Source organism: Eptatretus burgeri, unplaced genomic scaffold, assembly GCF_056783735.1.
Source record: "Eptatretus burgeri isolate ZD-2024b unplaced genomic scaffold, Ebu_testis_v1 Ebu_testis_scaffold_104, whole genome shotgun sequence".
NCBI lineage: Eukaryota > Metazoa > Chordata > Myxini > Myxiniformes > Myxinidae > Eptatretus > Eptatretus burgeri.
In genome coordinates this window covers 64,493-91,897 of record NW_028222054.1, presented here as the reverse complement: position 1 = coordinate 91,897, position 27,405 = coordinate 64,493, and the positions used below count along the sequence as shown (strand labels likewise).

The 27,405-nt window shown below is 43.7% G+C and overlaps 1 protein-coding gene across 1 annotated transcript; it reads right to left on the bottom strand.

Annotated features, from left to right (window-relative positions):
• Nucleotides 1-2,094: 2,094 nt before the first annotated feature.
• On the bottom strand, nt 2,095-23,232 carry LOC147007564 (procollagen C-endopeptidase enhancer 2-like). The gene is made up of 4 exons (XM_085866889.1): nt 23,033-23,232; nt 19,545-19,575; nt 6,503-6,634; nt 2,095-2,705 (listed from the first exon to the last, which is right to left on the bottom strand). Exons 1-4 carry the CDS (start codon nt 23,105-23,107, stop codon nt 2,305-2,307), a joined length of 639 nt encoding a protein of 212 aa, XP_085723015.1. The 5' UTR covers nt 23,108-23,232; the 3' UTR covers nt 2,095-2,304.
• Between the last annotated feature and the right edge of the window lie 4,173 nt (nt 23,233-27,405).

Sequence of the window (27,405 nt, the reverse complement as noted above, 5' to 3'; positions counted from 1 at the left end):
GGTGGCCAACAATTCATGTTCTGTGGTTATCAGTTCATTGGCCAACCATTCGATGCATTAGCAGAACAGAAAGAACAGTTCTACGTTGACCTGGATTAAGTCCTGATTGATGTCCCAAAAGAGGACAAGATTATCCTCCATGAGGATTTAATGTGAGAATTGGTTTCAGCTTCAACGTGTGGAGGGTCACCATCAGGAAGGAAAGTAGAGGAGAAGACCAATTCCAATGACATCTTCCTTCTCAGAAAATGTGCTTTTTTCTTCTTCATCTTTTTTTCGTTTTTTTACATTGTCGAGACTCGTGTGAGAGCTCACACCCAACGCAGAAAAGGGGGGCAGGAAACAAGAGGGGTGGGAGAGGGAAAGATAAAACAGTGGGGAAGAGAGACATTAGGAAATCTGTGGAAGAGAGAGGGATGGGGCTGGGAATATGGGTTAACAAATGGACACCACAGGGACTTTCAGGACCTTAAATGACAGGGAACTTTCAGGAAGGAAATCAGGGAATTTGAAGGATGTGGGTTTGGGTGGATTCGCAGAGGTTGAAAAGAACCTGGTTTTGGATGGGGGGAAGAAAAGAGATAGTGGAAAACAGCTGTTTTGAAGACCTGGAGGGAGGAGATGGATTGAAGGGAGTGTGGGACTTTGTTCCAAAGGCGGGAAAAAGAGGAATGAAAGAGTAAAGTTGAGCAATGATTCCAGTTTTGGTGGTTTTACCAGAAGGGGGTTTCTGGCGAACCTTGAGAGCCCTGCGGAAATATGCGGAATACATATCGCAGAAAGAGAATGGGGGGGGAGGGGCGAGAACAGAGTGGAGCCAGTGGAAGACAGAAAGACCACCATCCTGCCTGTGGAGAAACAGAGTAAGAGGCCCAAAGACTCAGCCTCACTCAGCTAAAAATAATTTTGGAGATACTAATGATCCTAAATGCTTTGGTTTCCACAGCGTGAAGCTGAGAACGATGAGAGACAGATACACCAGCCCAATGAGAGAGCAGTACTGCGCCAAACTGCACACGAAAGCTTTGTATGTGGTCAGGAGCTCAGGTAGGCCGAGCAAGGAGTTTCAATGACTGAGAATGCCCAGTCGGCGACTGGCTTTCAATGACACGTGGAAATGTTGCTTTCCCAGGAAAGATCATGGCAGATCATGAGACCCAGAAGCTTGAATGAAAGGACTTCGTCAAGAGGATTGTTGAGAAAGTAGATGGGTGGGGGGCGAGGGGGGGTTCAGACGGTCCATTCGGAGAGACATAGTGTGTGTGTGTGAGATTTGTCAGGATTGAAAGACATGTTCCTGACCATGATCCTGTCAAAACCAACACTTTCTTCAGACAAAGTGACAAGGACAAAGCAATGTGGATCCCCCATCCCCTCAGCCCCCTGCTTTAAATAATGGCACCTTCTTGACAATGAAATTGTGAGAGCACATGAACAAAAGAACATCCATATTTTGTCAGAAAATCATCCGACAACGATGAGACGGACCATCACATGGCAAGATCAGTCACATGTCCTTCATGAAGATCATTACAACCCACACAAGAGAATCAAATTCTACTTTAAATGCAAAAGTTTGTCGGAATTCTGTGAAATATTTCTTTCAGAATTGGGCTTAACTTCTCACAGATGTGAAATACCAGTTCAGGATATATGGAGAGATCAATGTTATTTAACAACAAACCCAAGAACATTATATGATGATGGACAAATCAACAAAGTTGATGGGATTTGAACCAGTAAACCAGGACTGATTTGAGTGCTCATTTGGAAGTATCGTGACAGAGAAGGAAACATTTCGTACCAGATTAAGGTTAACACGAAGAAAGACTCATCTTTACAAACTGAACAGTATTTTTGGTGAATCTGGTCTGGTTCACTCAACGTTCAGAAGGTGAACAGTGAAATACTAAATAGCGAGCACTTTATCAGGTTAAATAAACATAAAATGTATTTGGTTTAATATATTGCGAGCAACCGTTGACTCTCATTTTGATGTATTCAGCTGACAGGTGTTTAATGGGTCCACCTGAATCTGGAGAATTCAAATTCACAAATCGAATTAATGTTGACCGCACAAATCTGCTTGAAACGAAATTATATTTAATTGGTTTCAACAAGGCAGCACTTATCAGGACATCGTGAATAAGGAAAACAAATTAACGTGCTGCGACATCAACAGAAGCATAAAATATATGAAATGTAAAATGGAGAGTGAAAAGAAAACCAGAAGGTGAGTGGCAATGAAGGTGAGAATGAATGAAGCACTGCAAATAAAACAATGAGAAATAATTACAAAAAAAATTATAAGTTGAAGGAAATTGTGAATACAGTCAACAAAATGTCATGTAAAATAAAGTTTCTACCTTGTGTTGATAATGTGACATTGAAACCTCGTCCTGTGATACTCAAATCAGAGTGAAAAAATATCCGTATGAAGTTGGAGCGTGACGTGATGATTCGTCCAATGTTTTGAGGTTGGCACATTTTGATCTCTTGCTGCATTGTATTTGTGTAAGCCACACCCAACCAATCATATGGGCAATTATTAGGATCTTCAAGATCCAGGTTCACCACAATCAGCACGACAACCTGTCCTTCAGGTGCGCTCACATCCCAAACACAGTCCATGTTGTTTTCATAGGAGAAAGGGAACCCGGGAGAGATGATCCAACCTTCTGCCAAAACGTTTCCTCCACATGACTCTGCATGGAAATTTAAAAAGCATTATCAACGAGGAAAAATGTTGTTGAAAATCATAAAATATAAATGAAACAAGTCTGGAGAGGGCAATGGTTCACAAGCAATGTACACGGTTCGCCTTTGTAATTTTTTTTACCTTCAAGGGGTCACCACGGGCAAACCGGCGGGAATCGGGAAAAACGTAAATAATGAGAGTTGTAGTACTCGAAGAGCACGACTTGCATACCAACTTTCATTCGAAACAGTTGAAAACCCGAGGAGCTCGACACCCAATTTATTGATATTTTTGACATTTTCTAAGTTCGTGACCTTGTGACCTTGACCTTGGGACGAAAATGAAAAAAAAAAAATCGAGCTCCGTGGGACTGTGCAGTTGCCATTGAGCTAAGCAAACACCGAAACCACTGCCAGATTCGACAAACCCCCTCGTTGAAGATGCAACTTGAAACCGGCAACCCCCTAAACACACATCGTTTTTTGGGCGTGGCTCCACCCATAATGGGCGCAGCATGCCCATTCTCAGGAAAACACAACCAGATCATGATATAAACCTCCCACCCAAATTTTATAAGGATTGGATCAAAACACATGGAGCTATGCTCGGGATAGACAGACAAACAGACAGCCAGATAGACAGACAAACACTGCCAGATGGACAGACACACACCCATAACGAATATCGTGGTCACTTACTGACTCATGAACCAACTGAATATTTTGCACACGATATGTATTGTCTCCAACATTAACAATCATTCTGCAGGTGTCAATAATTCAGAATCCAAATTTAAAAGGATGAAGTATAAATTATATGGATCGATCATGAGAGAAGATTCACGAGCCTGGTGTGGCTGAGTGGTCAAGGTGGTGGCTGGGGATAATTGTGGTCCTGAGTTCGAGCCCCGCTGGTTGCTGAGTTAGCATCAGGGGTTTAGCATGAAAAACATTAAAAAGTATTTGGTTTTATATATTGCAAGCAACTTTTGACTCTCATTTTGATGTGTTCAGCTTTTGATGTCGACTCAGCCTGTCATCCTTCCGAAGGTCGGTGAAATGAGCTCCAGTGTACTGTTAATTATCCCTGCAGGGTCGAAGGCGACTAAAGGGTTGGCGTCAGGAAGGGCATCCGGCCATAAAAACATTGCCACAGGAAAGGGTACCATGATTGGAGTCTGCAAAAAGCTGACTCGTGCTCAGGGATAAAGGCTTTCAAATGATGTGATGATGACCATGAGAGGGGATTCGTCTTCAGGAAGTTCAGTAACTCAAACTCCTCATTCTCACTATCAGCCATTATCTTTGTTGGGCAAACCACATTTCAAATTTGGCCTCCAATTCCTGTGGTCTCATGGTAGATCAGCGAGGAGGAACAGGAGATGTGGGGCGGAAATTTACTCATTACTCTCGTAGGGGACGCTTTTCCAGTTACTAAATTCACTGTTAACAAGTTTACAGAGTAAGTGACAGCCACAGTATTAGAAAGCTTTGCTGTGACAGACAGCAACACCAACACCAGGACAGACATGGAACCTGCCAAAATGGATGAGAGAATAACGAGTGAAAATCACAGCAGATTAAGAGATATTCTGTTGAAGGAATATTTCCAGTGAAGGAAGTCAATTCCATGCATCTCAGAAAGGGTTTGTTTATGTATTTAAATGTTTACAGCACTGTCGAAACATCTGTAACTCATCACACTACATGCCAACATTTAATTATATTTTTAATGTGTGAATGACTGCGTTATTAATGATATTAGTAAAATCACCACTTCATACAATAAGCCTGGTGTTGGTTTAACAGGTAAAGTGGCTGGCTTAAGATATTGGGGTCTTGAGTTTGTAACCCTGTTCTTCTGTTGAATTAACACCAGGTGGGTTGACTCAGACTGTCATCCTTTTGAGATCGGCAAAATGAGTACCAGCTTACTGGGAACAGCAGGCACCGCATCAGCGGCACAGCTGCTCCCCCAGAAAATGATGCAGCAAAGCAGCCATATGAGGCACATGAATAAATAAATAAAATTGTTCTTCACAAACTGCTCACGCTTTTTCAGACATCAAAATATAATGGGCGCAATTAAATCCTGGAACTTCTCACACACTTTTCTCCGAACATATTCTGTTCATACTTCCGAAATCTTCACATTATGTGTTCCATGTATTTATGCAGGTGATAGCGGATTCAAAAAATCGAATAAAGATAGAATTTTCAAAGAGGGAATCGATGACATCACAATCAGCAGCGTTTGGCGGCAAACCGACGGCCGGGTCCCAGACGATGTGCTTTACTTAACTAAGTCCATGAGTTTGGGAGGTTTGTTCAACTAAGCATTTATGACTTTAATCCTGCAATGCTGTTAATCTGTTGATGGAGGGAATATAGAAACGATGAATATGTCAAATTGTTCGGGTTCCTCATCCGGCACGATGTATCAAGGCCAGCAATCAAAGCGACCGGTCTCTAACGCAACCTTGGGCACCCAGACATGCCACCAATATGAACTGAGCTGTTGAATGTGGCGCAAAACATCCAAAGATACTACCGTAACCGAGTATTGTGATCTGTCCTGTCCCCCATACCCGTTGTAGATGGGGATCTGCTTGTTCTTATTCTTAAAATACTTTGCATCTTTCTATACTCTGCTGCAGTTGCTACTGTCGGTCGAGAATCTGCAACTACAGTTGATGTTTTAAATCATGATTGTTTCATACATAAAAGAGGAAATTTCAAAAAATATCATTTTTCAGTGTCCGTCACCAGCTGTGGTATTGAATCACGGAGAGTGGAGACAGTCTCACAATATCTTTCAACAGGAACATTCAACGTCACAAAAAGTAGTTTTCGGTTTCACTCAGTTGTTTAGATTGCTCGATATAATTTGTGTTTGCTCTTGTGTTATATTGATTGGGAATAATTCAATACCATTGAGACTTAATTTTGAATGCAGGTGAAGTTATGTTCTTTACTCAGAGATCAACATCTTCAATATCAGCTTATAGAGTTCGAGTAAGATCAGCAATCCGAATGACTTCAATTCAATTAAAATATGTAAATAATCAGAGAGAATATTAAAATATCAGGGATATTCAGAATACCAGATGTCTAAACAAATATTGTATCTTGGAAAGAATCAGAGGCCAGGAAAAACCAAAGTTCACCAGCCTAAGTAAAGGTGAGATGTATCCAGGTAGTGACTCCACCTCCAGGCTGATGGTTCAATGAATGAATTGAGGAACACCAACAAGAATATCAATCCTCTCAATAATGAGCACAGTCAGTTGAAACTGGAGATTATCACAATTTTCTCATCTTCCTTTATTCTGTGTCGTACAATCTTTTGGCTTTTGGTCTCAGGCAAGTGGTTTGATTTGCTGCCGTACACTTGTGTTGGGACACAAGAGCGACATTTACCTGCTATGTAAGTGAATTCCCAAAGCATTTAACAATGTTTTGCAGTGCAATGAATATTTCACCAATTTAAAAGGTTCCACTGCTTCATTCAAGGTGATTTAGAGTCGCATTCAAACAACATGTGTCATTCATTTAAACATTACAGATGACAAAACATACAGAGAAAAGAAAAAATAACCTCACTTTTTGGATAAGAAAATTGATTTATATAAAGATAGATCACATTCCTTTGAAACTCCTTCTTGAAGCCTCTACAGATAAAATCAAGTTGACTGATGTTGTCTCCAGTTGTAATGCTATTTGCATGGGAAGCAAGAATCAGGTCTTAAAATACCATGAGTTCGTAGAAGAGGACCGCCTATGTGGAGAAAACTTCAAGGAATACCTGTGGTTGAATTTGGGTAAGTGTCACTTTCTAATGTGAACACCGATGATGCTGATTCATCGACGGTTGTATCTGTTCCCAGTTGTGTTTCAGCAGATGCAGTGGGTGAAGGTGAAGAATTCCCAGATTGCTCTGCAGAAGGAAAAAATTGCCATGACAATCGATGAAGGACAATGTAATAACTTGATTAAACTTATCATTTCATGAAATTTATGAAACATCATTGGAATTCATGAATGTTCACAAAAACTTTCACAAAAATCATTTATAATGCGTGAGAATTAATGAATGACATGATATGAGTGGTGATTCCATTCCAGTCTCTCTTCCCTGTTTCACCCTTCTTTATGATGAGTTACTCTCCAGTTTTTGGACAAAAGAAAGGAAGCTTCTACATGATTTGAGATGTAAATGGATCAACGGATGACAATGGAGTTGGTGTGTTTCATCCTCTGATTGGCTAAGGCGTTCATTCTAGCTTGGTACAGCTCCTCTCATGTCGGGTGGTGCTTTGCTAGAGAGCAGACAGAGGTTGTTGATCAAACTATTTTTGTTAATCGATCATGTCTTCTTGTGAAGACGTGGAGAAAATGTTTTTTTTTCCGTGAAAGTCAGCAACAAAATGGCCAAACCAGTCGACACGGTGCATTTTCACGATGGCTCCACATAAAACTTTCAGCATGTAATCGCTACAAGTGTGCCAAGTTTCATTTTTTTTTCTGAAAAAGTCATAATTCTCGCATAAATCGACATTATACAATAAGAAACAAAAGGGAATGAGGAGAGGTGGAATAAGGGGTTAATAATGGAAGGAAATGTCATGGTTTTGGATTGAGGATCATCTGAGATGGTTGAGCACAGTTGCCTTGTGACCTTGAGGGAAGAATCAGGTTGAAGAGAATGTGAAAGTTAGTTCCACAGGTGGAAAAAAAGGAAGAACAAATGAGAAATGAGTGGAGGTGAGAGTGATCCTGGATTTATGTAGTTTTTCCAGAAAGTAGTTGTTGGTAGACCCTGTGTGCCATGCAGAAACCTGGTGGGGGGGGGGGTTTGGGGGAACAAAACGGAAAGACCAGAGGGTGCATGTGCAGAAGGGAGGCGGTAGAAGACAGATAGACCACCGACCCATCTGCGATGATGAAATGATAAGTCCATCGACTCAGGTTCAGCGGAGGAGATTCTAATGACGTTGAAGGCCTTGTTTCCGTGGCTTGAAGCTGAGTAAGATGTGAGGCAGGGTAGCCAGCCCAGAGGAGAGAGCAGTATTCCATCTAGCTGTGAATGAAAGCCTTGCAGGTGGATCGGTGTTCAGGTGTGGAAAAGGACGACTTTGTACGATGGAGGATGCCCAGTCGGCGGTGGCTTTGGAGGCCAACTTTAAAATGCGGTTTGCCCGTGAAAGATCATGTAATGGCTGTTCGTGAGACCCAGGAGTTTGAATGATTTGAGTTTTGAAAGCCATGGACAAAAACTTTCACAAAAAGAATCATTTATAACGAGCGTGAATTAAGGAATAACATTATATGAGTGTTCATCAGAATGAGGCCCCACCAAAGGAATGAAAAAAAATCCAGGAAAGGATGGAAAATACAAGGGATTACTAAATCGTGAAAACAACACCGTGTGGAAAAATGCTGAAAGGCACAATCACACCAGCACACATGCATGCCCACACTCAACACGAGTAGGCATGCACACACACACACACACACACACACACACACACACACACACACACACACACACACACACACACACACACACACACACACAGCACTTGGGCAGGCACAGGCCCAAGCACTTTGATAAAATGTTGCTCCTCAAAGCAACAATCAACATGAAATGAACAGGATCTGGTCATGTTAAATCAAGATTAAAGGATATTAATTGTGGAAATAATTTTACAACAGGAACTGAACCTTGTTTTAAGATTAACCCTCAAAATGGTTATGGGTCGAGAGGATAAGTCCTCTTCTGTTCTCTTTTTTTCTCTTCTGTTCAGTGTTCTGTTTCTTCCATGAGCCTCGACTTTGCATCTATTACGAAAAGAATAGACGTCCCATCCATGTGTCGCGCTTCATTCAAAAAGGCTTCTGCTGTCATGGAATAAAAATGGTTCCTTTAGAAAGATAATGATCGATTTTCATGGTTGGAAAGTCAATAATCGATTTAGATGTAACAAAAATCTGTGTCAGTTTCATCACCGACCCTTCCGATTTCAAAAGCCCATCTTTTCAGGATTGAAGATAAAGACGCGACATCATTTGCCTCTGTCAAATCCTTTGGCGTCCATGTCCCATGTAACACGCCATAGCTCAAAATATTCCATGGTCTGGGGGACAAGGCCATAGTCTGCTGCATCTTTCATGTTTCGCCATCTTGACATGTTTGATTGACATCGTCCCGTGCCTCCTTCTTGTTTGTTCAGGCTGTGCCAGGTTATCCATGGCTGGTCAGCACCTGACAGGACATTCTCTGATGGCTTGAGGGTCATATGTTCATCTTTTGGGAATTGTTCCAGTCTCTCTTCCCATAGTTTCACCCTTTTTGATGATTAGTTACTGTGCAGTTGTTAGACAGAAGAGAGGAAGGTTCTGTATGATTTGAGATGTGAAGGGAACAATGGAGTGGGTGTCTTTCATCCTCTGATTGTCTGAGGCATTCTCGATTTGTACAGCCCCTCTAATGTTGGGTGGTGTGATGCCAGAGCAGCTCGAGGTTGCTTGTCTTGGTGGGTTTGAGACAATCACTAAGCCTGGTGTTGGCTTAGGATCTTTGGTCCTGAGTTTGAGCCCCGTTGGCCGTGGGATTAACACCAGGTGTGGATGACTCGTCTTGTCATCCTTCTGAAGTTGGCAAAATGAGTACCAGTGTACTGGTATAGGGGCAGAGCATCAGTGGCATAAGAGCATCACACACCAACAAAATTATAGCTATCCAGCAGCCAAGCTGTCATAAGCATGAAGAAGAGGAAGAAGAAGACATTAATTGATACAGTGACAGCTTGAGTTTATTGCTGGATCGATCTTCTTTGCACGGGTTGACCATTCCCAAACCACACAAGCATATTCAGCCATGGAGAAACAGACGGCCAGTGAAGTCAATCGGATAGTTAGGGGTTGGCTCCCCATTTTGAGTTCCCCAATTTGCGAAGGGCATTTCGAGTGCTGGCTTTTGCTTTCAGCTCATCGATGTGTAATCTGTAAGTCAAAGATTGGTCAAGAGTCACACCAATATATCCTTCTTCTTTTTTACAGTTTTATAGTCTGGTTCCATTGCACAGAATTTATGTCTTTCAATTTGCATGCTTATTCTTCAAGTGGAAGGCACAGACTTGAGTTTCAAAAGAATTGGCTCTCAGATGATTATTTCAAAATGAGTTGAAAACAGGATTACAATAGGCAGAGTGCCATTCGCTTGCTAATGGTGAAAAGGCTTTGGTTATCACGAGTTTTGAGACAGCTCAAGAGGTCAGGCGTTTTGCCAAGACATCAGGTCAGGTCAGGTATGGAAGCATGTGCCAGAACTGCGCGTCGCTGCGTCCACTTTCCGCCGGTACTCCAGGGGCCTCCATCTGGCCTTCCCCCAGGCAGATGCCAGGCCCATCCCCATCTCCTTGAGATGCTGGTCAACCTGCTGTAAGCACGAGACACGTGGTCGGCCAATTGGCCTTATCCACTCACGAGACTCCCTCGTAGAGAGAATCTGGTGAGCAGGATCAGCGTCAGGAAAACGAGCCACATGTCCATGCAGCCGCAACTGATGCTCACGGATCATGCAGGTAACAAATCTCATCCAAGTCTCTCTCAGCAACCGCTCGTTGGACACAAAGTCTGACCAGCGATAGCCAAGGATTCTCCGAAGAGACCTGGTACCAAAGGAATTAAGTCTCAGTCTCAGATCCTTGGTCAGAGTCCAAGTCTCGCATCCATAGAGCAAGACTGGAAGCACCAAGGTCCTAAAGACTCGGACTTTCGCCCTCCCGCGTAGGTACCAGCAGCGCCACACCCCATGATCCAGTGAATCCATGACTCCCCAGGCCCGACCCAGACGTCTATTGACCTCTGACTCACAGCCAGCAGAGACATGAATATCACTGCCAAGGGAAGTGAATCTCTCCATGACCTCAACATCCTCACCACAAACAGACACAGACAGGACAGCAGCATCTAAGATGTCACTGAGAGCCTGGATCTTAGTTTTGACCCAAGAAACCCGTAATCCCAACGGCTCTGACTCCTCATTCAGCACCTCGAGGGCCCCAAAAGGATATCTAAAGTCTCCGTAAAGATGACTGCATCATCTGCGAAATCAAGGTCCGAGATCTTGACATTCCCAAACGATGCACCGCAGCTTGATATTTCTGACATCCTCCCTAAAATCCAGTCCATACAAGTGCTGAAAAGTGTGGGGGCCAGTACACACCCCTGACGAACTCCAGCAAAAACTGGAAATAAGTCTGAGATGGTACCACCACACTTCACAGCACTATCAGTACCAGAGGACAGTTCAGACATCAGAACGATCAGTTTTGGTGGCACCCCACGAAGACCAAGAATCCTCGAGAGGGCATCCCGATTCACCGAATCGAACGCTTTACAGAGATCAACATAGGCTGCAAGCAGCCCCTGCCGAAACTCTCGTCTGCGTTCGGTGAGGACACGAAGAGCAAGGATACGGTCAATCATTGACCTCTTTGGTGTGAAGCCTGACTGCTCTGGACACTGATGCTCAAGCAGATGGTGGCGAACCCTATCAAGAATTATCCGAGCAAAGACCTTGCCCGGCACTGAGAGCGGTATCACCCCTCGGTAGTTGTTGTAGTCTTGGCGATCACCCTTCCCTTTCCAGAGAGGGACAACAAGGCCCCTCTTCCAATCAGTTGGGATGATGCCTGTGTTCCAGGCAGAGCACAAAACTGCATGCAACGACAGGAGTGCAGCATTTCCACCAGCCTTGAGAAGTTCGGCATGGATGCCACAGATCCCTGGAGCTTTATCCCATTTCAACCGGTTCACTGCAGCCCGTGTTTCCACAAGCGAAGGTGGACCACAGTTGATTGGAGGGTCAGCAACAGGGATTGTAACACCCTTGATGTCCAACTCAACAGCTGGGGGATCAGCCTGTTACAACCACTCAAAGTAACCGGCCCAGCGGGCCTTCACTTCAGACTCCTCTGTCAAGAGCCTACCACTCTCTGCTCTAACTGCAGTTCTCCGAGGGATGGGCTTGGATGAACGTAATGCGCGAATTCCCCTGTAAGCGGGACGAGAATCACCTGTCCACAGGTGATGCTCTACCCCCTCACACATTCCTCGCACATAGGCCTCCTTGTCCACCCTTAGTGCATGTGCAGTTTTATGCCTCAGCTCCCTGAACAACTCAGCTCTGCCATTCAGCCTGGCCCTGCGACTCTGGTCAATGGTATCCAGTGTCCCTCGAGACAAAATTCTTCTTTGCCCTGCACTGAGTTCCAAGACATCCACCGGCAACATCAAGGACGGTGCTCTTGAAGATACTCCACAACTCTTCTGGACCCCCAAGGCACCCAGACACCCTAAATGTCCACTCAGCCTGTTCACAAACTCTTCAGCTACTCTCTCATCCTTGAGTTGCCAACATCCAGCAGAGGCTGGGATGGTCCCATTCTCCAGGATTTAAGGTGCAGCTTGAGAGTTGCTTCAACAAGCCAGTGGTCAGTATTGAGGAACTGAGCACTCCGGTGGACCCTGCAGTTCTGGATCATCCTCCAGCAACCGTCAACGAGGACATAGTCAATCTCCTTTGCCACACCGCCAGCGTTGGAATACCAAGTCCAGCGATGAGCTTGTGGGCGCTGAAACCATGAACCAGCCACCCTAAGTCCATGACTTCTTGGAAAGTCAAGGAACTTAGTGCTATTCTTGTTCATCGTTCCTGACCCATGAGGACCAACACATGTCTCATAACCATCCCTATCAGTTCCAGTCGATGCATTGAAATCCCCCAAGACGAGAAGTGTATCTCGTCTGGGGCACTGATCAACCACAGACTCGAGCGTGGCGTAGAATGTGTCCTTCACAGTGAGGTTACTCGCCTCAGTCGGAGCATAGACAGAGACCAGGGAAATGACACCTAAGGAGTGATGAATCCTTAGTCTCATAATACGCTCGTTGACTGGTGTTACCAAAATTATCATTGGTGTCAGCTTATTGGACACAGCAACAGCAACCCCTTGAGTATGGTAACCATCAGAGCGACCAGACCAATATTAGGTGTAACCACCCACCATTATCTCGCCGCAATCCGGTCTCCGAACCTCAGAGAGTGCTGCAATACCGATGTCCAAACGCTTGAGCTCAGATGGGAACAGAGACAGGTGATCATCCTCTCTTCGGGAAAGGACATTCGAGGCACCCACCCGAAGGGACCGCCTCAGGTTAACCCAAGGAGACCGCCGTCTGGTGGATGACACCTCAGCACCACTCCGACACACTCTCCCACAATCTGACCCAGGGAGGTTACCCCGTGGTTTCCCTCCTATCATCAAAGATTGGGGGTCCCGAAGGCTTTGCCCCAATCCCATCATCCGGTGAGCTGCCCTGCGAAGGGAAGCTGCACAGGAGGTACGCCCACGGAGAGGGTTTTCAGATTTTTTTGCGTTTTTGTGTTTTGCGGAATGAAGGGTTTTACGGTGGCCGGAGTGCAAATCCTGCCACCAACCTCCAAATAAAAAGTAACCCAACTGCAGGAGGACGTCCACAGACACATTTGGGCACTAGATATGGATGGCCGTTGGCTCACAAGGAGCTCTTTCACACTTTGACAGGTTTTGTTTTTAATCCTGCTGGGTGTCCATATCCAAACACCCTCCTCACCAGAAAACCTGGTGGGGGAGACGGTTTAGTCTCCGCCAAACCGACCATGGAACAGGTTAGTACAGGTTTACATGGTACCTGTAGCAGGTCACAGATCTCACCTGACCTGACACCGAACCAAGACATCAACTGTATGAAAAGAAATCGGTACAAACTTCTTTTTGTTGTTACATCATGTCTTATTGTGAAGATATAGAGAAAATGTGTTTTTCACGAACGGCAACACCAAAATGGCCACCCGGTGAATATGGTGCATTTTCACGACGGCTTCACATCTAAAAATCTTCAGGATGTAATATCTATAAGTATGCCAACTTTCTTATTTTTTATGAAAAAGTCATAATTCTCCCATAAATCGACAATGTACAATCAGAAACAAAAGTTACAAGATAATTATATATTCTGCAAATTAAGATGAAAGATGGAATTATGAAAGCTTGAATAATGGATTTCCACATTTTGTTTCTGCCATGAGAAATGACTGCATCCCGTGCTGCTTACTTCTCCAAAGTAGTGTGAGTAGTGAGGTTTGATTGGGGCTGTGTGTATTACCTTTCAGAAATCAATATTTCATATGAGCCTCAATGAAGCGCAGTGCACATAAAAGTATGAGACATCCTTAATATATTTTTAAACTTAGTCAAGGCTCGTCGAAGAATCGATATATTAATACTGAAGGACCAATTTTGTGCTCCTCCTCGCGGTCGCGTCACGTTTTTCTCGGTGCTGTGACCTGGATTGAAAGAAACTTCGTACCTGTAAGAGTGCATCGCACATAGTGGCAATTGTCAACCTTCAACTCAGTAGCAGAATAAACACTTTTCGTTTTACATTCGTTTACATGGCGACGTGTGACGTCACCGCTGAGAGGCGTCAGGACGTCATGACATCATCGGTTATTCGCTGACGCCATTACGTCCATCGTCAGAAAATTACTGCTGAGAGGTGTAATTACTAATTCCACTCCTCGAAAATAGCGTCTGCAATGTAAAATCCTCTTCTGCACATGGTGACTACCTCAGAATGTGAATTTGACACAAAAATGTAACAAGAAACATTGTACAGTAGACGCCGCTTTATAAATCCACCATGGGACCACGCCGTTTGGATTTATTAACCGGTTGGATTTATTCAGCGGAGAACCTATTTTCAGCCAACCGACTGGATAGATAAGACAAAAAGCGAATGTCGTTAAACACTGCTTTATGCTACAAAAACATTGATTTATCAAACGGTGACAATGGGATTGTTCAAAAGAATCTCTCCAAGGTCGCTTGCTTGGGAGGGAAGGTTTGGCGCAAATGTTCCATTATTGAATCCGTCACGTGGCGGAAATCAGGATGGGCAAAACCTGAGAGCTGCAGTCCCCTGTCCAATTTGGCGAGTGCCGTCCGTATCTCTGCCGCTGTTGGCATCGGCTCGGGTTCGTCGTCGCTTTCTTCCCTTGGCTATTGGGATTCGGGGTCGGAGGGATTCAAGCGGCGGCGGGATTCGAATTCCGTCACCAGTTGCTGTTGTTCTTGTTTTTTTTTTTTTTTTTTCACTCTGCGGCAGCGCATACGACATCAAGCTTAGGTTGAGACCGCACACGTGCCAAGCAGGTGGATTTATTAAACGGCGGATTTCTCGATGTAAAATTCCGTTCCAACTCATTTTGGTCACAATCAGCGGCTGGATTTTATAACCGTGGATTTATAAAGTGGCATCTACTGTATCTTCTATCTTCTAGCTATCTATATATTAATACTGAAGAACCAATTTTGTGCTCCTCCTGGCGGTCACGTCACGTTTTTCTCGGTACTGTGACCTGGACTGAAAGAAACTTCGTACCTGTAAGAGTGAATCGCACATAGTGGCAAGAGTCAACTTTCTACTCTGAAGCAGAATAAACACTTTTCGTTGAGATGGGGGCGAGGAGTGAAGAGGCGGGGGCAGGGGATGAAGAAACGGGGGCAGGGAGTGAAGAGGGGGGGGGGGGGGATGAAGAGACGGGGCGGGGGATGAAGAGACAGGGGCGGGGAATGAAGAGACGGGGGCTGAGAGTGAAGAGGCGGGGCGGGGGATGAAGAGACGGGGGCAGGGAGTGAAGGGGCGGGGGCTCGGAGATGAAGAGGCATGGGGCGGGGGATGAAGAGACGGGGGCAGGGAGTGAAGAGGCGGGGCGGGGGATGAAGAGATGGGGGCGGGGAGTGAAGAGGGGGGGGGGGGGATGAAGAGACGGGGGCAGGGAGTGAAGGGGTGGGGCGGGGGATGAAGAGACGGGGCGGGGAATGAAGAGATGGGGGCAGGGAATGAAGAGACGGGGCAGGGAGTGAATAGGCTGGGGCGGGGATGAAGAGACAGGGGGCTGGGACTGAAGAGGCGGAGGCGGGAGATGAAGAGACGGGGCAGGGAGTGAAGAGGCAGGGGGAAAGGTAAGCAAATTTTTGGGCAGAGGGAAGCAAATTGAAAGCGGGAGACAGCGGGAAATGGGGTGGGGGCTGGGTTGAATAAGGCAGAGTAGAGTGTGAGGGGGTGGACAGGGGGGTGGTGGCCCGGGGGCAAGTGGGGCGGGCAATCAAGAGACGGGGGGCGGGGAGTGAAGAGGCGGGGCCAGGGTAATTACATTTTTTGGTGGGGATAATCAAATTGAATGGGGGCAGGGGGGAAATGGGGCAGGGGCGTGGGATGAGTTGGCAGGGGCAAGCACACCCTGTCCAGTCCATATCCCTCGAGTGTGGGTGAGCTGGTGAGGGTGGTTGAATGAACGGAATCCATCTGTGACGGGGTTTCAGCTAGTTAGAATTATTACACTGATGGATCAGGACACAGCAGGACAAAAGGAACAGTTGAGAGAATAGGGAAGCACCAACAGCAGAGTGGAGGCCAAGATAGAGGCAGAATTGGACAAACAATGGGTGTGGGGAAGATTGAGGGGTAGTTGAGGATGCATGCGGTGAACAAGATGAATAAACAAGGAGACTCGAAAGAGGGAAAACTGGAAATTTGAAAGGAGGAGGGACTGGGTCTTGGGTGGTGGGAAAGGGGGGGGTATTGAGGGTGGAAAAGATCATGGTTTTCGATTGAGGACGTTCTGAGATGGTGGTGAACAGTTGTCTTGAAGACCTAAAATGAAGAATGAGATTGAAGAGAATGTGGGGAAAAGGAGGAACAAATAAGTGGAAGTGAGCAGTGATCGTGGATTTAGGTAGGTTTACCAGAAGCGGGTTGATTGTTGATCATGCCTGCAGAAAGCTGGCAAGGACAAAGCACAGAAAGATCATCAGGAGCAAGACCAGAAAGGAGGCGATAGAAGACAGAGACACCACCACCCTGTCTATGACGGTGAAGTGATAGACCCATTGACTCAGTTTCATTGTGGGAGATTCCAATGATCTTGAAGGCCTTGGTTTCTGCAGCATCAAGCTGAGCAAGATGTGAGGCAGGGAAGCCAGCCTGGAGGGGAGAGCAGTACTCCATCCAGCTGTGGATGAAAGCCGTATCGGTGGATACGAGTTTAGCTGTACCAAGGAAGAACTTTGTATGATGGAGGATGGCCAGTCAGAGGCTGGCTTTGGAGGCCAACTTTGAAATTTGGTTTGCCAAAGAAAGATCTTGGCTGATGGTGCCAGACAGTCCTTTTGGAGAGAGAGCAGGAGAGTTTGACATATCAGGATTGAAAGACATAAACTAAGTGTGTGACCAGCTTGTGATTTTGTCAAGGTCGTAAAAGAGGGAAGAAGCTGCAGCCTGCCTGTCTGAAGGATGAGGGATGTCATGGAATAGGGTGCAGTCACCAGCAAATTGGTAAGGAGGATTTTCCAGAGATACAGAGAGATCATTTATGAAAATCAGGAGTAAGCGCAGAAGACTGCCTTGGGGAACTTCAGCCTTGACAGGGAGAGGATCTGAAAGGATTCCTTTGAGAGCCATGTGTTGGCTACGGGAGTAGAGGAAGTCAGGAATCCCTGTGTGGAGTTGGTCTTGAATGCCATAGGCAGAGAGTTTGGAGAGTAATGCAGGATGCCAGACCATCAAAATCATGACATGTTCAGAGAGACAGCACTGATCTCGACTTACATTAAGGGCCTCCATCCATTATTGGGTGAGTTGAAACAGCATGTCCAAGGTGGAGTGATCTGGTCTGAAACCAAATTGATGATATGAGATGAGGTTGTTGGAAAAAAATGAAGGGCTTCACATCAACTGCGATGATGGATTCCATGACCTTGCTGATGATGTGAAGTGAGCCAATTGGTCTGTTGTTGAGAGGTTCAGTTTTTGCACCTTTTATGCAATGTCGTGATGCTGCCAGATTTCCAAGCAGATGGAAGATGACCAAGGGCAAATACTAGTGTGAAAAGGGCAGAAAGAGGATGTGCAAAAGCAGCAGAGCAGGATTTTAGGACACGTGAGCTGATATCGTCTGGTCCAGTTGCAGAATCAGGCTCAAGGGTTGAAAGAACCTTCTCCACCTTCTCAGTTGCAAAAGACACAGAGTCCAGGAGCAGGTAAATATGACAGTGAAGGATGGGTAGTGAGAGTTAGGGGTTGGGGACACAAGATTTGGAAGCAAACACAGAATTGAGGCATTCAGCCTTCCCACAAGTGGAGTCGGCTGTGGTGCCATTTGCAGAGAGAGAAGGGATGGAAGTGGAGCATTCAACAGAGATTGACTGAAGAAGGCACCATCAAGTTTTAAAAGAGGGAAACAAATTTGAAAGTTCATTCGTGAGGTTGGACAGATGTTGTTTTCTGGCTCTCCTGAGAGTGGACACAGTTGCTGCAGACCTTTTGGAATGCACTGAGATTGCCCGGTCGGATTAACATTTCTCCACTAAAAGTCTGCAATGAGGCCATGCCTTCTGATCCTAACACTCAGAAAACGTGAAACCACCTCAAACTGGATGTGGTCGGGATCGGGGGCGAGAACCACACACCACATGGCTCAATCCGTCAGAGAAAGGTGAGAGCTCCCAAAAATCCGACACCAATGTCGAGATGCCACTGGAGGTCAGAGTGCAAACACACACCAATCAGGGGATCATGTATGAGGGAAGGATCATCCGGCATGGCAACTCCTCCTATGGACATGGGTGGGGGATGCTTTAGAGCGGGATTGGAGGACGTCCCATAAAAGGAGGAGCACACAGCACACCAGAGCCTCTTATAACAGCAGCTTCTGCTGAGCTTTGAGTTTCTTTTGAGAAATTAGCTTGTTGATGCCTTTGAGCTTCTCATTTCTTTTTGCCCATACATGAAAGGTCCTTGCAGGTTCTTCTCGGGTTCCTCTATCTCCACTTTTCATTCTTCTGCTTACCTTTCCTTTCATTGTACAGACACAAGATCATCGGCTTAAACCATTGGGTGGTGCTAGCTCAATCAGGCTGGTGCAAGGTGTGCAGGTGCATGACACATGACCCCATCTTCTTCTTCTTTCTCTTGCCTCGGAGCTCGTCTTGCTCTTTCCCCATATGCATGTCGGTGCCAGGTTATTGTGAAGTTGGGAATGTATACTTGCTTGTGAATAATTGCAGTGATTCTCCTTGTGCATATATCATTGTGAATTTGCCTGTATTGTGGATACGTGCATGTTTAGTACATGCTTGAAACCATTTCTTGTCTTGACATATTCTATTTGTTCTGATGTCGACACAAGGCCACTAAGGGTTGGTTAACCAATCTCTCATCGGGATTATGGATCGCAAGAAGCGATTATGCAACAATTGGTCCTGCTCGGCGAAACTAATTAAAATATGTTGCATGATCACCGGAACAGTACTCACTTGTTTTCCAGTATTCTTTTTACGGGAACACGAAATTGGGCATGTGATCCAGCATAAAGTTCTTGGGTGACTGACTATCATAGTCTTTTAAGATAATCCATCCTCTTGAAGTTATTCGGAGGGGGCTGCCGTCCATCACAATATCAAACATTGTAAGAAAAGTTGTTGTTTGGGTAAATAGATGCTCAAATAATTCCATAACTCCAGACCTTTCCAGGGTCTCATAAATTTACTGTTCAACGACAGACCTGTCAGCATGACATGAAATAATTGGCTTGCATATGGAAATTCACTTGTTTAAAATGGTACAAATTTCCTGCACATTCAATGACACACATGCATGTTGTGACTGATTTTCTCAACCAGAACAAATGGAACATCAAGCAGTAATTTACTGAAGAAAAATTTAAATTCACTCACGGGCACAGGAGGCAGCAGAAAATACAGTGATCTGAAGAAGAATAAAAAAGAAATATTAAACTTTAAAAATGCCTGCACATTTGAAAACATTGAGAAACGAGAAGGGCACTCAGTAGAGCGCATACCTCCACCACGCAATGTCCGATCCACGAGATCATATCGGGCCCAATACATTTTTGAAATTTCTTGCCAAGTATAGTTTTTTGGCCCTGTCTCTCAATGGTGAAGAATCACTTTTGAAATTAAATAATTCTTGGATACGGATCCAGAGTCAGATCTTCACCAAAATCTAATCAGTTTGTCCTACACGCACCCCCAACCTGCCCACCAAATTTCATCCAGTTCCATCCACAACTTTTTGAGATATCCTGCACACAAACAAACAAACAAGCAGTCAGAGACTGGTACTTACGAAATCGTCAACTTGACCTCTGACCTTGTCTCATAAAAGCTGTCTCAAGAGAAGGTAGCGACGTAAACCAGAAGTTTCTACGATGAATCTGTACCAAATCATCAAAAATCGAATGTTTGACCTCACTGTGACCTTGACCTTTGAACGATTTTGACCAAAATCTAATCAGCGCTAGCCATCACCCTCCTGAATCACGTGGTGGAATTTGACATTGGTAGCTTCTTCCGTTCTCTCGTTATATTTTTTTTGATGTTTGACCTCACTGTGACCTTGACCTTTGACCGATTTTGACCAAAATTGAATCAGCGATAGCTATCCGCCTCCTGAATCAGGTGGTGTAATTTGGCATTGGTAGCTTCTTCCGTTCTCGAGTTATCGTGCCTACAAACACACACACACAAACAAACAAGCAGTCATAGACTGGTACTTACGAAATAGTCAACTTGACCTCTGACCTTGTCTCATAAAAGCTGTCTCAAGAGAAGGTAGCGACGTAAACCAGAAGTTTCTACGATGAATCTGTACCAAATCATCAAAAATCGAATGTTTGACCTCACTGTGACCTTGACCTTTGAACGATTTTGACCAAAATCTAATCAGCGCTAGCCATCACCCTCCTGAATCACGTGGTGGAATTTGACATTGGTAGCTTCTTCCGTTCTCTCGTTATAATTTTTTTTGATGTTTGACCTCACTGTGACCTTGACCTTTGACCGATTTTGACCAAAATTGAATCAGCGATAGCTATCCCCCTCCTGAATCAGGTGGTGTAATTTGGCTTTGGTAGCTTCTTCCGTTCTCGAGTTATCGTGCCTACAAACACACACACACAAACAAACAAGCAGTCATAGACTGGTACTTACGAAATAGTCAACTTGACCTCTGACCTTGTCTCATAAAAGCTGTCTCTCGAGAAGGTAGCAACGCAAACCAGAAGTTTCTCCGATGAGTCTCTCCCAAACAATCAAAAATCGAATTTTTGACCTTACCGTGACCTTGACCTTTGACCAATTTTGACCAAAATCTAATCAGCGCGAGCCATCACCTTCCTGAATCAGGTGGTGTAATTTGACATTGGTAGCTTCTTCCGTTCTCGAGTTTTTTTTTTTTTGATGTTTGACCTCACCGTGAACTTGACCTTTTACCGATTTTGACCAAAATCTAATCAGCGCTAGCCATCACCCTCTTGAATCACGTGGTGTAATTTGACATTGGAAGCTTCTTCCGTTCTCGAGTTGTTGTTTTTTTGATGTTTGACCTCACCGTGAACTTGACCTTTGACCGATTTTGACCAAAATCTAAACAGCGATAGCCATCACCCTCCTGAATCACGTGGTGTAATTTGACATTGGGAGCTCCTTCCGTTCTCGAGTTATCGTGCCTACAAACAAACAAACAAACACACAAACAAACAAACAAACACACAAACAAGCAGTCATAGACTGGTACTTACGAAATCGTCAACTTGACCTCTGACCTTGTCTAATAAAAGCTGTCTCCAGAGAAGGTAGCGACGCAAACCAGAATTTTCTTGGATGATTCTGTTCCAAACCAACAAAAATCAAATGTTTTGGATGTTTGACCTCACTGTGACCTTGACCTTTGACCGATTTTGACCAAAATCTCATCAGCGCTAGCCATCACCCTCCTGAATCACTTGGTGTAATTTGACATTGGTAGCTTATTCCGTTCTCGAGTTATCTTGCCAACAAACAAACACACAAGCAGAGGACGGAAGTCATCAATTGCCTTACGAAATCTTTCGATTTTTAATAATGTTAATATTTTAATAATGTTACGGTGAGGTGTTTTTAATAATGTGGAGGTGAGGTGTTTTTAATAATGTGGAGGTGAGGTGTTTTTAATAATGTGGAGGTGAGGTGTTTTTAATAATGTGACAGTGACGTGTTTTTAATAATATTATGGTGAGGTGTTTTAATAACCCCCCCCCCCCCAAAAAAAAATAGGAATTTATTTTTTTCTCTGAGATGACAGACAATTTTGATGAAAGCTGACCACAACCTTCATCACCCATGACATACCAAAGTGTGTCGACCAAAACAAAATCTGCACTCATTGAGGGGGTCTACCAGGTGGGGGTGGGGGGGGTTTGACTCCCCAAAATAGGTATTTGCTCTCTTCTCCAAAGTGCACACACAATTTGAATGAAACTTGACCCAACCTTCATCCGTGATGTACCAAAGTTTGTTCATAGCATTAAAAAAAATTCAGGGTATTGGGGGTCTGTGGGGGGTTTCAATGACTGTTGCTCCTGATCCAGATGAGCTTCAGGACAGGCGGTGCTATTTTTTGCCTTTTCACTGAATGGTGAAGAATCCCTTAAATAATTCTCCGATCCGAATCCGCATCCTGACCAAAAATTTGCGTTTCTGTCCTCGGCCAGACACCTACACAGACAATTAAAAAATATATATATTGCTTCAAAACAGTGGACAAAAATTACGTGAGAAACAAACACATTATACAGACCGACATACTTGGCGAAATACTTTTGCCAAGCAACAAACAAACAGACACAGGCAGACAAACAGCGGTGAAAATATAACCTCTGCCCTCCTTTGGTGGTGGAGTTAATAATCCTTCCAGATACCAAAAATGTTATGGTGAGGTTTATATAAAGTTGATGTGAGAGGTGATCAAAAAGTCAGAGAAACGATACTACTCACAACAATGGAAGAAATGATTTCTCTATTTTTTTTCTTTTCACAAAACAGCATGCATAATTCGTCAGTAATTACTTGTTTTTTGTTTTCGCAAAAATAATCACTTATGTCGTGGAAATACAAAATACGTTGGCATTTCTTGGAATATGATATCTCATTCTTACAACATTTCAATTGCCCATGTATTGAATGGACAATCTATGGATAAAATCACCTTTTTACTTATCTACATCCCCTTTTGTATTTGTCTCATCAGCAAACATAAATGCTTTACGCTGATGCAGGAAATCTAAAACAAATGGTATTAATTAAAGCATAAATATCATTTTATCATCCCCATTTGTTTGTGTCAAAGCACTTGTATATCCCCTTAAAAAAAAAAAAACTCAAACCTGGATCAGGAGAAGCCACAGGAATCCCTGCATGGAGCCATGAACTCTCGACTCTCTCTGCCCCTTGGGCCTCATCCTGGAGGTAAAGAGAGCTGAAAGATGAAAAATCACTCTGTGTCGACAATTGCGAAAGAAAGGTACTACTTGGCACGGTGAACGTTGCCTTGTGATGTGGAGCAAAGTAAGTACTCAGGTTAAGAAGCAATTCCACCAGTTTTCTCGCAAGACCAGTTTTACTTCAAACTTGCAAGGCCAGTTTTACTTCAAACAGGGTGTTTTGCTTGAAATCACGAGGTGTATGCATACACAGGCATCAAGTAATTTGCTGTACAAACTTGCAGGGCGGAATAGTTTCGGGCAGTGTAGTTCTGCTTATGATGGAGTATCTCCTGCAGTGTCATGACAGGTGATGCAAATATAGCGCAGGGTGTTGCATACCATGACCTTCTCTTATGCACCATTTATATATTTTACGGCCATTTGTGAATGCCAGTGAATAGGACAGCCACATCAATGTGTTCCTTCAAATACATCGTATCCATTGGTGCAACATCTTGCCTCCAAATTACCAGGATGGTAGTTTATAGTTGGGCTGGAAATTGAACCCAGACCAGAGAGTACAAAGGTGAGTATGCTCCTTCTGAACTATCATTCATTCAAAAGCAGGGACAGATTAAAAAATAAAGAGCTTGATTGTGTTTAAAATTAAAAAAATAGATTTATTGATCTGTTTTATCACAGCTCATAGAGGAATTAAGCTCATCGATGAATTTTTTCCAATATCACATGCAGTGCAGACAAATATAAATATCAATCTACTTTTACAGGAATTAAAGGGATATTTGGAGACAATGGACAAACACAGGTGAATGGAAGGGATTTGAATCTTGGCTTCCTGCATCATGATCCAGGGGTTCAGGTGGGAACACGAACATGACATTCAGAACTTCTGCAATCAAGGCTTCAGTATCTCAGCAACTGAGAAACTTGTCCATGCTTTTATTTCATCCCATCGATATTTCTGTAACTCCCTGTTGTATCAGATTCCTCATACACAACTTGTCTGACTCAAGAATTTACAAAATACTGCTGCATGGGTTGTCACACTATCCTCTCAGTTGGACTCACATGACACTCATATTTAAAACACTCCACTGGTTCCCAGTTCGTGATCGAATTGTGTTTATGTTGTTGTTGCTGGTGTTTCATTCCTTGCATTGTTCTACCCCTTACAATAATAACAGTTTAATTTTTCAGTGTAATCCCACGAGATGTCTTAATTAATCTGATGCTTATTTACTTGTTATTCCCCAAACACAAAATTATTGTGGGGCGAACACTTCCTTTTCAAATGTCTGTCCTCACATTTGGAACAAACTTCTACAAGCTATCCATAATTTATCCTTCCTTAATTTTTATTTTTTAATGGAAATCAACCCAAACAACGCATAAAACCACTCCAGGTAAGGGGCTAAGGGAAGGTTCGATAAAGATAAGGGAAAGACAAAACAAAATAAAAGAAAGAGAAAAATAACAAGAAAACATCCAAGACACAGGATGTAGCAGAAGTCAGCTGAAATGAGATGTAACCTCAAAGATGGAAGAAGTATGAATTGACATTCCTCTTTAAGCTGGGTAGATTGGAGACTAATGGGAAGCACATTACAGGAAGTGAATTCCAAAGGGAGACAACATGAGGGATAAAAGTATCTGCATAGCATTTCATACTGCACGTTGGATCAGCGACAGTGATCATGGATGTGCAGAGATGGCAAACCGAGTTTTGTGTCCAAACACTCATACAGGAGTAACCAAGTTAGAAAGACCAGCAGAATATTTGTCATGAAAATATCTGGAGAACAAACAGAGTGGCTCTCACCAACGGAGAACAAACTCTCACCTCCGGTGAGAGAGCGGTTGAAGAGTTGAACCCATCTCAGCACCAACAAAAACACGTCATTTTTCTCAAGACTGTGCTGGCGAGGTTGTTCCATGAACTCTTTCATTGTGTATGTGCTGGCTGTGTTCTTCATTTTGCATATGTACATGGTAAATTTCAGGATGACCGAACATAATTCTGTAGATTTGTGTGAATCAACATGCAGGTCAACTTCAATATCATGTCACAGATGGCCTACGGAAAGGTTTCACTGAGTTGGACACGTTTGACAAATTTATCCCCCCAAAATATTTTTTTAAATTTTGTAATGAAAAGTTAATTTGTACCTTGATTGTGTAATATGTTTGCATTAGCTGTGGCGGTTACTGAGTATGTTGTCCAATGTGTCCATCATTTGAGTTGTGCTGCAAGGTCCATGGGCTTGACTAGTTCACCAAAATGGCCATAGCAACAGGTCGACAAAGTTGTCTAATTTAACCATCAGGATTTTGAACCTCGAATGTGGATGAGGTCCAGTTCACTGCATGATGCATTCCACAATTGTCAATATACACTGCCCATGGTTTGTGGTATTCTACAAGTTTTACAGGCTCCACCAGCATGCTCGTCTGACGTTGGGTACAACTTGACCTGGCAAGATGAGCCCATGGTCTCGCTGTAAGGGCTGAAGGCTCAACGATCATCTTCAGGCACAGTTCAAGCAAGGTTTCTAAATTAACCATATTTATGTCTGATTTAACCTGAAGTTGATTTTATACCTGAATGTGGATTATGTCAAAATTATATATGCATGCTCCATTTGGAGTGTTTGTCGACAGTGATATCTATTGTACTCTGTCTCACTAATATGAAGATATTAAAAAAAAAAACTTGTGCCACACACACAGCTCTGTGCAACAATGAAATAGGATTATAAATATTGCATTTAAACATATGCAAATATATAAGGACATGTTTTTCATCGAAAAGGGAGTCACACTTCGTAACTTGTTGTGTGAAAGATCAACGAGACAAATACCCTGACGAGGATCTGCATGGTTGAATGATCCATCTTCACCTTTTAATGTTGAAGCTCAAACACGAATCAAATTATCTTTTTCTCATGTAACTGATGTTTATTGAAGTTCTCTTTTTAATGGAGATTTGAATAATTTGTGTTGTTGCATCATTATTGTTGAATAAAATGTTGAGGAAGCAATAAAATATAAAACTTCTTAAAATTCCCTTGTTTTCAATCCCAATACCCTCTTAAACGGTTTTTTTGTTTGTTTTTTGCTGATATGGTAGTTGTTATTGCTTTGAATCGAAAGAGAATAAATGTATACACACCTGGAATTGCAAAATAATGGAAGACGTACTTGTAATTTTGGCATGTTGTATTGGTGCCAAGCAAAAATGCTGCAGTGAGAACTATGGTGGATGAACACTATACCCTCATGTACTATAGTTGATAACAGGTCCTATGACAGTCGTCTCTGGATTATTACGACAGAAAAATAATGCTATTTTTGCCTGGAATGCCGATTAAGCAAGGACATGTCAAAGATGATGCTTTGTGGGAAAAAAAAAAATATATATATATATATATATATATATATATATATATATATATATATTTTAAACATAAACTGCATGGCCAAAAGTATGCGGCCATCCTTTCTTCGTAATAAGTGGATTAGGCTATTTCAGCCACACCCAATGCTGACAGGTGTACAAAAATCAAGCACACAGCCATGCAATCTCCATAGACAAACATTGGCAGAAGAATGGGCCGAACTGAAGAGGTCAGTGACTTTCAACGTGGCAGCGTTATAGGATGCCACCATTCCAACTCGTCAGTTCATCAAATTTCTGTCCTACGAGATCTGCCCAGTCAACTGTAGGTCCTGTTATTGTGAAGTGGAAACGTCTAGGAACAACAACAGCTCACCACGAAGTGGTAGGCCACGCAAGCTCACACAACAGGACCGCCGAATGCTGAAGCACGTATCACAGAAAAAACGTGAGTTGTCGGTTGCAACACTCACTACTGAGTTCCAAACTGACTATGAAAGCAATGTCAGCACAAACGCTATTCGTTGAGAGCTTCATGAAATGGATTTCCATGGCCGAGCAGCCGCACACAAGCTGAAGGTCACCATGCGCCATGCCAAGTGTTGGCTGGAGTGTTGTAAAGCTCACCGACATTGGACTCCGGTGCAGTGGAAATGCGTTCTCTGGAGTGATGAAACACACTTCACCATGTTGCAGTCCAACAGGCGAATCTGGGTTTGGGGGATGCCAGAAGAACGCTACCTACCCGAATGCATAGTGTCAACTGCAAAGTTTGGTGGAGGAGGAATAATGATTTGGGGCTGTTTTTCATGGTTGGGGCGAGGCTACTTAGTTCCAGTGAAGGGAAATTTTAACGCTACAGCATGCAAAGACATTCTAGATGATTCTGTGCTTCCAACTTTGTGGCAACAGTTTGGGA